This window comes from Gymnodraco acuticeps, unplaced genomic scaffold (assembly GCF_902827175.1).
Source record: "Gymnodraco acuticeps unplaced genomic scaffold, fGymAcu1.1, whole genome shotgun sequence".
NCBI classification, from domain to species: Eukaryota; Metazoa; Chordata; class Actinopteri; order Perciformes; family Bathydraconidae; genus Gymnodraco; species Gymnodraco acuticeps.
In genome coordinates this window covers 135915-151733 of record NW_022991350.1, presented here as the reverse complement: position 1 = coordinate 151733, position 15819 = coordinate 135915, and the positions used below count along the sequence as shown (strand labels likewise).

At 47.5% G+C, this 15819-nt stretch overlaps 1 protein-coding gene across 8 annotated transcripts in view; it reads right to left on the bottom strand.

The window, feature by feature from the left end:
- The window catches only part of jakmip3 (Janus kinase and microtubule interacting protein 3), a 106769-nt gene that overhangs the window by 13981 nt on the left and 76969 nt on the right, over nucleotides 1-15819 (bottom strand). For 6 of the 8 annotated variants that reach the window (XM_034240625.1, XM_034240627.1, XM_034240630.1 and 3 more), the window contains 3 exons: nucleotides 5607-5672; nucleotides 5384-5452; nucleotides 5214-5291 (listed from right to left, as the gene is read on the bottom strand). In XM_034240625.1, the coding sequence (XP_034096516.1) occupies nucleotides 5214-5291; nucleotides 5384-5452; nucleotides 5607-5672 (213 nt within the window). Of the gene's footprint in view, nucleotides 1-5213; nucleotides 5292-5383; nucleotides 5453-5606; nucleotides 5673-15819 lie in introns of those variants that run through there. The other 2 variants (XR_004571609.1, XR_004571611.1) reach the window with 2 other exon arrangements.

The following is a 15819-nucleotide window of genomic DNA, read 5'->3' as shown; positions in this document are numbered from 1 at the left end:
ACCAATGCACTTTACAAGCCAGAAATAATGTTTAAATTGTCGGGAAAAGTGATTTTAAACGTTTGGAAGAGATTTTTAGCCTGTCATTTTGCAAGATATCATTTAACATTGAAGCTCTCCTGGAGAAGGACAGAATATGTCAATTTACAGGAGAGCTTCAATGTTAAATCATATCTTGCAAAATGACAGGCTACAACCCAGAAATAAGTGTTTCAAAGGCGGGAAAAGTTGTTTTAAATAGTCTGATACCTCCAGGGCGCATCACCACATTTTACAAGCCAGGGAAGGTGTCTGAATCCTGGGTAAACTGTGTTTAAATAGTCTGATACCTGGCACTGTATCAACCCCTGGGAATCTTAAATGTTATTAAAATGTTTTTTTATTTATTTAATTATCACACCATTTTTACAAAAACAGTATACACAATAAACATAATAATAACATGATAAAAACATGATTAGCGGGGGCCCGGGGGCCATATTAGCCGTCTAACTTGTACGGTGCACCGAGGGAAACAGGCTGAGTCCACGGCCTCTGCCCCCACATTAGGAGTATCAACCGGCCCAGAAGAAGAGGTATCGCTGCTATCCGCCCCTGAGCCCTCTTCGGAGGTATCTGACGGCGGTAGAACTCCTTCCGATGATGCTGCTGCTGCTGCTGCCGCCCTGAACATGGAGCGGATCTTCAATCCCTCCTTTATTCCAGGCGTATTCGCGTAGAACCGGTCTGCAGTGCTTACGTCGTGACACATAAACCTGGCGAGAATCGACCTGCTTTCTGGATCTTTGGGGATGCTTGATATTGTCTGCCAGGGCAGTGCGTAGGATTGTGAAGGTGACGGCTGTTTCTAGCCCAGCATCAGCCCAAGCCCTCTTCAAGTGAGCGTTCAGGTTCCTGGACGCATGCTTCCCCGTTGTGAAAAGGAAGAATTCATTCTGAGCCAAGCCCTCTTTTATCCCCATCCACAGCATGACCCAGCTAAACTCCTTTACTGTAAGCACCAGCTGTGCTTCGCCAAATGTCTTGGCAGTCTTGTGATCCTGCACATGGATGATGTAGCCCTCAGCAGTGCCCCTTATGTCCGCCTCTAACACCTCAATGTTGGTCATATTTGCGTACACACCCGGACGGTGGCCATACAGGAGGCTCCAATGGAGGGATAGATAGCCATATAGCAGGTACTGGGTGATTGAGGTCGGGTTGCAAGCCATCAGGTCAAGTAAATCAGGGATGCGCTTCTCAGCGGCCGCCATGGCGGCGAGAAGCTCCGCCTGGCTCGGCAGACGATCCAGCTTGTTTCTCTTCATCTTGAACTGGTGGACAGTGACAGACTTTTTCAAGTCGTTCATGTTGAATTTCACCTCTCTGATGATGTGGGTCATATCAGACTGGGTGAGCCTGCACCCCCGGAGCTTTGACTCAGACAAGTACCCCCAATCTGACAGCCGGTTAACACCATGGGCCATGAATAAGAGGAAGTTCTTTATCCGGCTGATATTGGACAGACAACTTTCTTTCCGTTTTACTGTCGGTGCGACACCCTCACAATGATGCCTGTATGTCTGAATGTACGTCTCCATGCTTTGAGGCAACGTGATTTCACGCATGGTATTCCCCCGTCCCTTCCCAGTGGACCAGTGAGGAGAGGGCCAGTCCTCATTACAGGAGGCTGCTGGGGGCCGCATGACAGTCTTGACCGGGGTCTTGAGAGGGGTCTGACTACCGGAGGCTGCTGGAGACCGCATGACAGTCTTGACCGGGGTCTTGAGAGGGGTCTGACTACGGGAGGCTGCTGGGGACCGCATGACAGTATTGAGAGGGGTCTGACTACAGGAGGCTGCTGTGTTTATGCCGGAGGTACTTGAGATTGCCAGGCCCTTAAATCGTATACATTCTTCCTCTTCCTCAAGCACAGCAGCAGTGGCACTCTGCTGCCTGGGTTTTAGCCCCTTTTTCAGCCTGGAGCGCAGGGTCTTCACCTCATCAATGAGGGCATCCTTCTGAGCCCTCAATGCCACATTTTCCAGCATCACCTGCCTGCAGTCCTCTTCGTCACACTCAGTATGTGGGGAGAAGGGTGGAGGGTGCACCGGGTATTCCTCCTCATTGTCTATATCCAATGATGTAGCCATTCCAATGATGGGATTAGTCTCTCTGAGGTCATGGAGCAACTGCAGGGCCACACTATGCTTCAGCCTTGCCAGGACCTGATGTGCTTCATCTCGGGAGAACTCAGGGTGGCCATGAGTCACATGACGGTCCAGTTTATTCCCAGCATACGAACACCCTGTGATGGGACAGGGTTTGGTCCGAACATTTATTCTGCCACTAGCCATTTTAAGAATGATTCCTCTTTCCTCCAAGTTACGCACTGCATGTTTGTGTTTAAGGTGCTTGTTCAAAGCCAGATAGAAGAGTCTGCACACCGGGCATTCGGACGACATCCTTACTGAAACAGAGAATTGTATTTCAATTATTTTGTGTTTCTCCGTTTATATGCGTTAGCGTTACCGGTGATTGCAACAATGGGTTTGATGCTTCAATGCCTGGTACACGGACCAAGGGAGGACTTGGGTTACCACCGGGTTAAATGGTCCCACCTCCGCACCAACGCGGGGCTGGTGATGGCAACATTGGGTCCGATGCATCAATTCATGGTGCCCCGACCATGAGAGGGTTTGGGGTGCCCCGGAACCAGGCAGTACCCCAGCAGGAAACACGTTTTATGGTCAAAGGAGGAAAGAGTGATAGAACAGGGGTAAAGCAAAGAAAGGGTCCGAAAATAGTGACTTGTAACCCGGGTAGAGAGTGTGTCATCTCTTGGTCCTATCCTCCAGACAACATGGTAACGTGGGGACAACAGTACCTCCGGGCGCTCCATCCCGCTCCGGCATTCGCCGCAGCGGGGGGAAGAGGCATTGAACCCCTCACACCTGCCCCCGGAGGAGGCAGGGGAGTCAGGTACCCGGAGGGCGCACGGTGGACGGCCAGGGCGAGGCCGCCACACCGCGCTGGAGTCAGAGTTCCGAGTGTTGGAGCCGGGTCCCGGTGAAACGCAGGACGGAGCACCCGGCAGGAGCCTCCAGCAGACCCCCCCGCGCGGTTCCCTCGTCCCTCGGAAGAGTCGGAGAGGTGGGTGTTTTTCTTCTGCTGGCGGACTGCCGGGGAGAACGCGCTGCTCGGGAGCCAGGCTCAGAGTGAGTGGCAGTGGGTGCCCGCGCACCTGCCTTTTACAGCGGGAGCACGAGCTGGTCTCGGGGAGGGAGAGAAGAGAGGAGCGGAGGCTGCCGAAACAGCCAGGGCCCTCCCCTCAAACACACCCCTACATTTTGACAAGACAAACAGCAAGAAGAGTCCCTTTTCGACTCCCCTTGCATTCCTCCTGAGACCAGTTTGGACTTAAAGTTAAGAACCAGGCTGGGGGGGTCTCCAGGCATCATATATATCTGAGACATAGTGCACTTAGAGAGGGTACTTTCATCCAGGGTATCAGACAGCCATTTTTGTTTATTGTGTGGTGGACTGGCTGTCAGCACATCATAAAGTATTATTAGAAGCAGTGTCAGCTAGAAAATGTTCTGTCAATCCTTTCCGTGTCCGGGCAGGGTGAGGTTGCCCGAGTCAAATTAAGCCGCAGGCTCCACTCCTGGTGGTGCGCTTCCGTCAATTCCCCAACGCAGCACATCCTCCCGGCCATCAGAGTCGAACCCTCAGTTCGGAGGAACCGACCGCCAGAGCACCGACACGAGGCCGGGCCGGCGGAGGCCCTCCGATGGCGGGTCGCGTTTTTCATTCGATCAGTGAGAAATCAGGAAAATACTCTGTTATATTTTGGGAGAACCAGAGGAAAGGGGTGAAAATGGAGAAATTGTATCCCAAAATAGTGTCTCATAATTCCCTGACAACTCCCCTTGCATTCCTCCAGAGACCAGTTCAAAAACTTAAAGTTTGGTAAGAACCATGATTGGGGTCCTCCAGGCAACAATTGTATCCGAGCCAAAGCACTCATGTAGCGGACACATTCCTCCATGATGTGAAACAGCCGTTTTTTTTCTAAGTGCTCTCAAAAACCGGGTTTCCGATTTCGTGCAGATGGTAGCTTGGAAAAGATGAATGCATTTTTGTTGACAGATGAAGGGAGGTCTCGATTCCCCTCTCCGTTGTAAAGTGCAACAGGGGAGTGAAAATGTGTCCGGGGCTTCCGCCCTAAGCGCCGAAGACTTGCGCTTTTTTGAGCCCCTCCTCCGTTGGCACTTATCCGTTTTTTCGAGAATTTCTAAAATCATGAAATAGACCGGGCAAATCACCTATTTGTAGCCCCTCACAGAGCCCCAAATGACGGACTAAGCAGCTCCAGCATATATCCCTAACATGCGCACTTCCATAACATCGCACACCGTGAGACCCCGGGCCCCCGGACTTAAGCACTCCCCCACGGACTAAACCCAGATGTTCACACCCTACAGAACCTCATGCCCCTGGTTATCTTAAAGGGGGGGTGGATTTTGCCGTGCTTAACCGTCCGCCCATCGGCATCCATATTCGGCCTTATTCACAGCACCACCCACCCTCCTGTGGAGGATGTTCTCATGGCCCTGGTAACACTTAAAGGTGGTGGATTTTGTGGTGCTTTACCGTCCGCACACCAGCATCAATATTCGGCCTTATTCACAGCACCACCTGCCCTGCTGGAAGTTCACACTTTAACTTTTTTTTTTACCCTCCTCTGCCTTACACATCCTCCCACACTTGAGCACTCCTCACTCGGACTAAACCCCTCCATGCACACCCAGACTGCACCCAGAGAACAGGCTGCTTCACAGCACTTTGCAAGCCAGGAAAAGTGATTGAATCCTGGGTATACATGTTTTAAATAGTCTGATACCTCCAGGGCGCATCACCACATTTTACAAGCCAGGGAAGGTGCCTGAATCCTGGGTAAACATTGTTTAATTGTTTTTAAATGTGTGAAAACAGTGTTTTGTCACTTTCAAAACTCTCCCGTCATTGACCGGATAAATTGGGTCGATGTTGTATTCCATCTGACCGTTAATATTCCAGTGAGATGAAGTACGTACAATGACCGGAGTGATCCCATGTTAATTTTGTCCCAATACCGGAGCATTCCCTGACCCACCTTCACCCTGCTCTATAACCCTGACCCACCCTCACCCTGCTCTATAACCCTGACCCACCCTCATCAGGAAACCGACCTTATGGGCCTGGTCCATGGACTGCTTCCTGTAGTCCAGCTCTTCGTCCAGGTAACCCTTCTGTCTACTGAACAGATCCTGGAACACAGAGAGGTCAGAGGTCTTATATTTTGCACAAATGTTATAAACATGCCATCTGAGACCGAAGACAGTCTTCTAATCTACTTTACCTTCTCCGTCTCAATGTCCAACATCTTCTGCTGCAGAGACCCCTTCGTCACCTCGATGGACTCCAGCCACTGATAGAAACAGACAGACAGACAGACAGACAGACAGACAGACAGACAGACAGACAGACAGACAGACAGACAGACAGACAGACACAGGTCAACTGAGATGATGTATCAATAGTTTTGTTGGAATTCAGCACAGGGTCAGAGGTCAGCTGAGTACCTTCTCTGCTAGAGTGAGCACCGTCCGGGCCTGGATCACCACCACCTGCTCCTCGTTGGACAGAGTCTGCAGGACAACAACAACAACATGACAACAACATCATGAAGGTTTCCCATTTCTCTCATTTCCCCTCCTCGACTCCTCGGTCCTCCGGTAGTGACCCGGAAAAGGATTTCAGCGTGCCATTTTGAAGGACATCTCATTTCTCTAAATGCACATCGAGGACCGAGGATCGAGGAGGCTCTCTGGAGGAGCTCTAACGGCCCGTCCACACAGCGGCTTGCGTTGAAAGCGTCACCATTCACTTTGAATGGGGTGACGGCACTTTTTAGCCGAACTGCATTGTGGGAAGCGAAGCAGAGCTTTGCTGGCGTGGCTCGCTGCAGAAGTTGAGCAATGTTCAACTTTTGAAGCCTCGGCAGAAGCGCCAGCCAATCAAATCATATGCCAGTACAAGCTCTAGCCAATCAAACCGCTGCTTGTTGTCAGGGGCGGGAGATTCATGTGATTGGTTGTTGGTCGAGTTTCAGACACGCCCGCCGGCAAGCTTCAACGCACGCCGCCGTGTGGACGGGCCGTAACTGAGGAGACAGGAGAGAGGAGAGAGGAGAAAGGTGAGAGGAGGGAGGAGGCTCTCTTGAGGAGCTATAACGGAGGAGTAGGGATGTGTATCGTCTGAAATGTATCGATTCCGGTTCTTATCGATTCCCCGTTTCTATTCCAAAATTGTAAAAGAAAGAGGTCAAACGTTTAGAAAACAAAAATATCTTTATTCGTTTAAGCTTTAACTGATATTTTTACAAATAAAAAATATACATGCAATACAAATGTATTACACAATAGCTGTGCTTTATTTTAACTGAGCTATGCCTGTGGCCAGCTATTAACAGGCATTACACTGTGCCTTGTCTTTCTCTTTCTTAGTGTAGTGGAGCCTCACTTCAGAGCGTTTACCGCGACCCGTCTTTGGTGTTATGAAGTTATGAGCACGTGAACTGTCTACGGGAGGGCGGGGGGAGCCTCGCTGCGGGGCAACTGTGGACCTCTGTCGCCGCAACTTACATGATGGCGTTTAAAAAAATTAAGGGCGGTGCCGGCCGTCAGCCTACCGAGCCGGCCGTGAACGGCCCGCTGAAGACTGGTGTTATGCCGTAGGTTGAAGCCTTGCCGTAGATTGATGCCCTGTTCGCGGGGACGCGCAAAGGTGACGTCAACCCGCTTATTGAGCGTTCGCCTAGTTTTCTAAGCGGAAAAACGAAAGATATAGAGACTATTTACTTTCTCTCTTTTGAATGATATATTTCCCATCAGATTAAACAGCAAACGGCTGAATACATAATGTGCATACAATTGCAAGGAGGCTCGTTTTAAGGACACTTTTCAGATAACCACAATCTTCGTATTGGAACAAACTTCCGTTTTTGAGTGCAGTCCCACTCTGTTATGTTCCTCCTTCCTACAGAACAGACAATGACAGGAATATACTGACAAATGACATATTATCCAATTTCTTAAAACCTTCTCTGTTGTTTAAGTGTCTGATAACCACGAATAGTAAGCAATGATATGACAGTAATGATATAACATATGTCAGACACTGTTATTTTCAATCAAGCCTAAAAGATAATGTGTTCAAACTGGCTTCACTCACTTTAATTGCTCCTTTGAATGTCATTTTCCTCTGTGTTTTCCTACTCAACACATGTTTGTATTGTAATGCCACTCACATTTAATTTTGTATTGTATTATTATTATTGTGACATTGAATGTTTTGAAAGGTGCCCTAAAATAAAGTGTATTATTGATCTTATATCTGTGCCTCCATCACACTATTAATGTTCCTTATTTTAGACGAGGTTAATCCTGGTGTCAATAGGGAAGATCTGCACTGTTCTCTATAACAATATGGCACCCCCTCTACAACTTTGTCCAAGACAGTCACAACGTCACCAAAATCAAATATTGCCTGTTCCCCTCTAGTTTATTCTCACCAAAGCATGTTACTCTGGGCCCAGCAGGTGAACAACTAAAGAGGGGCTTCCATATCCGGCAGAGAAGGTGTTGTAGCTGCCAGACAGCGAAGGTTTTAAGAAATAGGACTATACTGACTATACTAAATAATGACATCTTATCCTTTCATTGTCTGTCCTTAAAACGAGCAACCTCGCAATTGTATGCACATTATTTATTCAGCCGTTTGCTGTTTAATCTGATGGGAAATATATCATTCAAAAGAGATAAAAACGCTTTGAAAAATGGGGCGAAGCCTGCGAGCTAGTTCAGGCAGTCAACTCGAGCACTTATGCTGCATTCATACATAACGCCCCCTTGCCACTCTACAACCAACCAAACAAACAGAGTCTCCTTAATATGCCGCTCTATTTAACCTGCCAGATCTCTCTCCATGCATTGCTTGCTGCTGCTATTGCTGTAGCTACCTCGCTGCTGCCACTGCTGCGTTCACTTGCTATTGCTGCGTTCATGTTCCTGCTGCTGTGTTTCATGTTGCTGCTGCTTGCCTGCCGGTGCTGTCCTTGCAAATGTCTATTGCAATCTCCGACTCTGGAACCGAATCATCATACACAAGAAGCCGTAAGAAATGCCTCATTCCCGAAACACAGGCTAGCTCAGAGCATGGTTCAGATGCCGCTGGAACGACACACAGCTCCCACACGACACACATTCAGGTGTCCCACTCCCTTCCGTCCTCATCTGGAGTAGCTTTTAATATCCTTTGGGCCAGAGGAAGTCACAAGTTCTACGCCAGCTCCGGTAACAACCCCTCTCTTGTGTGTCAGCTAATGGCGCATTTCCACTGCAGCGGGTAGCCCCGTTTAAGCGTCCTTAACCGTCCTCAAGCGGCCAGGCCAGTTTTTGGTGGCCTTTCCATATAGCCTAGTACCGGCTAGCGGGTACTTTTTCCCTCTTTTTCCGGCCCCATAAAATCGTGGTTCTATCCGACCAGGGCCAGGGCTGAACTAGTGACGTCAACACTCTCGACTGCTGATTGGTCAGAGAGAATTGGAAATGGGGGACCCTGATGTAAACAAGACAAAAGTCTTTCTCTGGTCTGCATCCCCGTAACAATTGTATGTTTTGAGCTGTACTGTACTGTACTCAATATACAAGCTGTTAATAAACTTTTCAATCAATCAATCAATCAAGAATCGTCACAAGATCGCACGCGAGTTCATCCCTAGCGTCGCATATATATATTTAGAAGCAAGCTTGCAGCATTTTTATAAACAGCATTTTGTAAACGGATGAGCTACAAAAATGGCTACGTCTAATAAGAAAAGCACACCGTGGTCGTCCGAGGAGGTGACGACGTTCCTACATCTCATTGGGGATGATCAAATCCAGCGGGAGCTCGACGGAACAACTCGAAATGTGAACAAAAACAAAGCCGATCGCCCCGCCTACACTGCGTTGCTACCCCAGGTCCTAAACTGTAATGGAAATGCGCCACGGCCTGGGCCGGCCAGCGAGGCAGCCCGAGGCCTGAGCGAGGACGCTTAGGGACGCTTAAACGGGGCTACCCCGTTGCAGTGGAAATGCGCCATAAGAGTCATACGGTCTCTCGGTCGGCGGGTATTTAAACAACAAAAGGCAGGAGCAAGCTGACTCCGGCATTCCCAAAGTACCTGCCATCCTGTCCTACCTTCTCGAAGTAAAATCAGCGCTTGAAGCCTTTAATTCCATGATATTCCCGTGAACAAACTCGATTTCCTCTGCCTGCAATGTAAACAAATGTTTATACTTCCGCGTTCAACCACGTTGTGCCACTGACGTCACACCCCCAAGGATTCTGGGAATTGGAGTCCCAGATCCAGTCACAAGTTCTAGCTTCCTGCCCCCTTCAGCAGCAATTCCTTGTGCGAACGCAGCATTAGGAATCGCATCTTGGCAGGTATATAATACTATTCTGCATAAGCAATGTTTTATTATGGAAATATTTGGCCTGCAGTAACTTAGTCATATTTGAGGCAATTATACAGAAGTTGTAACCAAACAAATGAGAGCACCACAGACCGTGGAGGCTTTTAAAAAAGGCCTCCAAACCCATCTCTTCAAAAGAGCCTTTGCCTAGACCTTTTTATCACCCTTTTATTTATTTATTTTGATTGCTTTTTATTAATTCTACCGTGTTGTGTAATGTTTATTTATATTGTTTATGCTCACTACTTGTAGCACTTCGGGATTTGAAATCAAATATGAAGTGCTTTTATAAATGGAACCCATTATTATTATTAAGTGTACAAGTATTCTACTATAAATGGAAATAAATGAATCATTTCCGTTACGTGAATATGAAGGGAAGCGCAATACATATTTGACCATCATTTTAGACTTCAATCAGCTGTGACTTCAGGTGTTCATGCTGCCGACATACCCGTTTCAGATCCTCGTAGCAGATATCAAGCAAGAGCGAGAGGAGAAGACCTCAATCCGCGGAAACACGGGTACGTCCGGCCGTCTCGGCATAAGCGAACAAGCCGATCCGGCATCAGAACCGAGTCGAGGCCCTTCGATCAGCTGATCCGTGAACACGGAAGTCGCATTACGCACAAGCCGACTGCGTGCAGGCCCTCTACGCCGCATTCAATCCCTCCCAGGAAATTCAACAAGCAGAAAAATGACTTTTATCCGTGTTCACAGCACGTTTAGGCATGATCGCCACTTTCCTTGACGATCGCTCCGTGTCTCATCAAATTCGTATCTCGGCACCCCTTTGGGTTGGGGGAGTCCGGATAAAATAATTATATATTGAAAAATGAATAATATAAAAGAAAGAATGCACAGGTGCTCCCTCATACTTTCATGCATATAACTGGTGGTGGTGCAAACCGTGCTTGCTTTAATGATCGTACGATCCCCTCTATCTGGTACCTCACTAGCATACCTCAGCTAATGTCTCAGTGCACACTTTTCCGTCAAGCATAAGGAATGGATGCAATATAAACAACTCATGCTCAATGTAGTCTTGCAGCGTATGTCTCTCACAGCAATGAGTCACTCACTCGGCTCACGTTTTAATCATCTGCAGAATAACTTCATTGCATTACATTATTCATTAATCAGCACTTCTCCAGAACGGTTTCATCTAATTGCATCCCTGTCCTGTCATTCTCTGTTTTATAATGATTGCTTATTCTGCCCTTGTGCGTGTAACCACACGTATGCCCTATCCGACCTGATATCCGCACCGTACTGGCTAACCAAAAACTGTTAAACTCCTACGGTAAGCTATGCATATAACTGGTGGTGGTGGTGTATCACATCCTTCTAAGATAATGTTTTACCACATGCTATGCCTCTCTCACTTATTCCAGCAGACTGCCTGAGCCATCAAATCTTGCAATAGCAGCAGACTGTCTGAGCATCAGAAGTCTCACAATAGCAGCAGACTGTCTGAGCATCAGAAGTCTCTCAATAGCTGCAGACTGCCTGAGAGATCAGAAGTCTCTCTATAGCAGCAGACTGTCTGAGCATCAGAAGTCTCTCAATAGCTGCAGACTGTCTGAGAGATCAGAAGTCTCTCTATAGCAGCAGACTGTCTGAGCATCAGAAGTCTCTCTATAGCAGCAGACTGTCTGAGAGATCAGAAGTCTCTCAATAGCAGCAGACTGCCTGAGCATCAGAAGTCTCTCAATAGCAGCAGACTGCCTGAGAGATCAGAAGTCTGCCAGATCTCTCTCCATGCATTGCTTGCTGCTGCTATTGCTGCAGCTACCTCTACGTCGCTGCTGCCCCACCACCACCCCAGCTTCCACCCCAGCTTCCACCTGTAGGCTCGGGGGTTAGTTATTTGATCATCACTCATCGTGCTATGTATATCTATGGAGTGATGATGCCCGAGCCTAGACGCCAAACTCAACTATATGCTGCTTCTAATAAACATGTTAAAGGAACACGTGAGTTGTCTGACTGAACTAGGCGAACGCTCAATACAGGCGATGACGTCACCTGTGCACGTCCCCGCGAACAGGGCTTCAATCTACGGCAAGCCTTCAACCTAAGGCACAACACCGGCCGTTCTGTGATTCTCCAGAACACACAGATGGCCAGTCTGCCCTTACCCTGTATACCAGGGGTCTTCAACTAATATTCAATGAGGTCCAGTTAGAGAAAATCTCCCCATGCAAAGGTCCGGAACATCAAAATGTCTAAGTTGCTTCATGAATTAATGTGATATATATTGAAGTGACCTGTAGCTTTATCAACGTCTGCATGTAATCAACAACTGAGTGCCAATCAAATAAAGAAAGTACAATTCAAAAACAACAATATTTATTGTCAATTAACATTGAACTACAGATATACAGTAAGTACTGTGGATATGTGTAATGTTCCTCTCGGGCTGCATTTAAAAATAAAATAGAGAAAATAAATAAAATAGCTTTTGAAAATGTGTGCATCTTAAAAGTGCTTAATTTTAGATAAATAAAATTAAGTGTAGCAGCAGCTTGAGTGTCTCTTTTTCTTTGTTAACCGTTTGACATCATGACATAACAGTTTCAGCCGATTATAGAACAATATCAGTCTTTACATCATAACAACTGAACAGTTTAAAGTTTCTCTTTCTTTCCCTCTTATATTGCAGTCCCTCACTCACTTTGTTTACATTCAGTGTGAGAATTGAGCTCGAGCTTGTCCTGCCAGGAGTTTGTAAATCTGGGCTGACATGGAGTCAGGGCCATTCTCACACACATGCAGGTGCTCATTGGTTTCAGTGATGCAAACACAGGTAGGTGAAAAAAGAGAGAACTATAAGAGGCAGAAAAAACAACGTAATACCATCTGACAAAGGCCTGTGCTATAATGCTTCAATGAACTGTTCTTCATAATATACTCAGATCAATAGAGACAGAGATGTTAAGTTATAAATCAAGGGTTTTTATTATTATTTACAGAAAGGGTGGGGAACCTTTTTCCTTTCAATTTTTACAACATCCTCTGAGGGTCGTACAAATGATTGAACTCAACCTCTGCTTAAAAAAACTAAAATCACAGCCCATTCATTTCACCTTTCTTTCATGCTGTGCAAAGAACAAGTAACCAATCCAGATATATCACCATGACTCACGTGCACGGTGTGGCGTGACCACCAAAACAGAAAGATATGGACACAAGATGTGTGCAAATGTATTTAGTATCCTATCCATGTGAACATGATTTGTGTGCATCTGGACCCGGTGACGACATTACCTATTGACGCAGCAACCACTGTAAGTTATATTCTTGTTTAATTAGACTTCTCGGTTTCATTTATTCGACTCTGTATAATTGTTACTGTAGCTTAAACAGCTAAATCGCTTTTGAGAGATTTTAAATCTCAGATCTGCTCAGGCGAAACCTGCTTTACTGGTCTCAGCACTCAAGCCTGCATTATTAACATAGGCAGGGCCAGTCTATTGTCGCCCATCAGCTGTAGATAGTTAACTAATTAACTTCAGCTGTGAGAACTGAGCAATCAGGCGTCCATTTCGGGTAGCTCTTTCCTGGAGCGTCAGCTTCAGCGTCAGACAGGCTAAGACTGACAAAGACATTAGAGTCCTACAGGAGTCAAGACTGACAAAGACATTAGAGTCCTACAGGAGTCAAGACTGACAAAGACATTAGAGTCCTACAGGAGTCACGAGGGAGGCAAAGAGGAGGCAAATCCTACTTTGATTGAGCTAAGTATCGCTGGTGTTTTTATTTTCTATTTTGTTTCATTTTATTTGGTTGTTTAGCCCCTCATGCTATAATCATATGTATTTTCTCCATTCCTGTTCATGTGTCTTCTCGCAATTATCACTGGCCCCGTGTATCTCGTAATCGATATAACCGGCCTGCTCTCGTCTATCCCACATGCTCCACTGAGATCCAACATCTAGTTTCAGGCGGCCTGTGGAACTGCCAGTCAGCTGTTCCTAAGGCTGACTTCATCTCTGGCTACGCCTCCCTGCAGTCTCTGGATTTCCTTGCTCTCACTGAGACCTGGATTACTCTATCCAACACATCCACCCCAGCAGCTCTCTCCACTGCATATTCCTTCTCCCATACACCCAGACCCACTGGCAGAGGAGGTGGCACTGGTCTCCTGCTCTCTCCCAAATGGAGCTCTTCCCTCTTCAAGCTACCTAACTTCACTCCTTCCACCTTTGAGTTCCATGCCGTCACAGTAACCCATCCTATACAGTTAACCATTGTTGTTCTCTACCGTCCACCAGGCGCCTTGGGGGACTTCTTGGAGGAATTAGATCATCTCCTCTCACACATCCCTGAAACTGGCCCTCCCGCTGTACTTCTCGGAGACTTCAACCTCCAGATGGGGAAGATAGACGAACTAACATCTCTGTTAACCGCCTTTGCTTTCTCACTCTCTCCGTCCCCACCGACTCATAAAGCTGGCAATGTCCTTGATCTCATATTCTCAAGGAACTGCGCTACTTCTAACCTCTCTGTAAACCCCGCTCCACACATCCGATCACTTCTTCATTTCATTCTCTCTATCCCTTTCCAAACATAACAAACTAATCTCTTCCCATCCTACACTTATCCGCCGTAACCTTCGCTCCCTCTCTCCCTCTACCTTTGCCTTGTCGGTGCTCTCAGCCCTCCCTTCCTCTGACTCGTTCCAACTCCTGCCTCCAAACTCTGCTGCAGAAACTCTCCTCTCTACTCTCTCATCCACTCTGGACTCGCTCTGTCCTCTGACATCTCGGCAGGCTCGTCAGTCCCCTCCGGCTCCCTGGCTAAATGATGCACTGCGTGCTAATAGAACCGTCCTTAGGGCAGCAGAGCGGAAATGGTGGAAATCCAAACACCGTGACGACCTCCTAACCTATCAAGCTCTCCTCTCCTCTTTCTCTGCTTTAATCTCTCAGGCAAAAAGCACTTTCTTTCAAGATAAGATCCAATCTTCCTATTCCAATCCTAAAAAAACTATTTTCCATCTTCTCCACCCTCTTGGACCCTCCAAAAGCTCCTCCCCCCTCCTCACTTCTGTCAAGCGACTTTGTTACCCACTTTGAAAAAAAGGTTAATGATATTCGCTCTTCTTTTTCTGACTCACCGCTGGGTCACCAGACCTTCCTTCCACCAACACACTAACCTCCTTTTCCCCTCTCTCTCCAAGTGAGGTTCTTACCCTCATTACTTATGCCCGCCCTACCACCTGTCCTCTGGACCCTATCCCTTCAAACCTCCTTCAGACTATCGCTCCTGATATTCTACCGTTTCTCACCCATTTCATCAACACTTCTCTAACTTCTGGTCACTTTCCAAACAGTCTCAAGGAGGTAAGAGTAAACCCTCTCCTAAAGAAACCCACTCTCAACCCGTCTGATGTTATAAACTACAGGCCTGTCTGTCTCTCTCCTCCCGTTCCTGTCTAAATCACTTGAACGCGCTGTCTTTAAACAACTCTCCTGTTATCTCAATCAGAACAACCTTCTGGATCCGCACCAGTCTGGTTTCAAGGTAGGTCACTCCACAGAAACTGCTCTCATTGCTGTCACGGAGGAACTGCACACTGCCAAAACTGCATCCCTCTCCTCTGTCATCATCCTGTTGGACCTGTCTGCTGCATTCGACACGGTGAATCATCAGATCCTCCTTCGCACTCTCCAAAAACTTGGAGTTTCAGGCTCTGCACTTTCCCTCCTCACCTCATACCTGAAAGACCGTACCTACAGGGTGACTTGGAGAGGGTCTGAGTCCGACCCTTGTCAATTAACTACGGGGGTCCCTCAGGGCTCTGTTCTTGGTCCCCTCCTCTTCTCCTTGTACACAAACTCGCTCGGATCAGTCATTAGCCCGCATGGTTTTTCTTACCACTGCTACGCTGACGACACCCAATTAATTCTGTCCTTTCCCCGCTCAGAGACCCAGGTCGTCGCACGCATCTCTGCTTGTCTAGCTGACATCTCTCAGTGGATGTCTGCTCACCACCTCAAGCTCAACCTTGACAAGACTGAGCTGCTCTTCCTCCCGGGAAAATATTGTCCAACTCTTGACCTGACAATCAACATCGGCACCTCAGTTGTTTTCCCCGACTCAGACTGCAAGGAATCTGGGTGTGACCCTAGATAACAACCTGTCCTTCACTGCAAACATCGCTGCTACAACCCGTTGCTACAGATACACGCTTTACAACATCAGGAAGATACGTCCCCAGCTGACTCAGAAAGCGACTCAGGTTCTGGTCCAGGCTCTCGTCATCTCA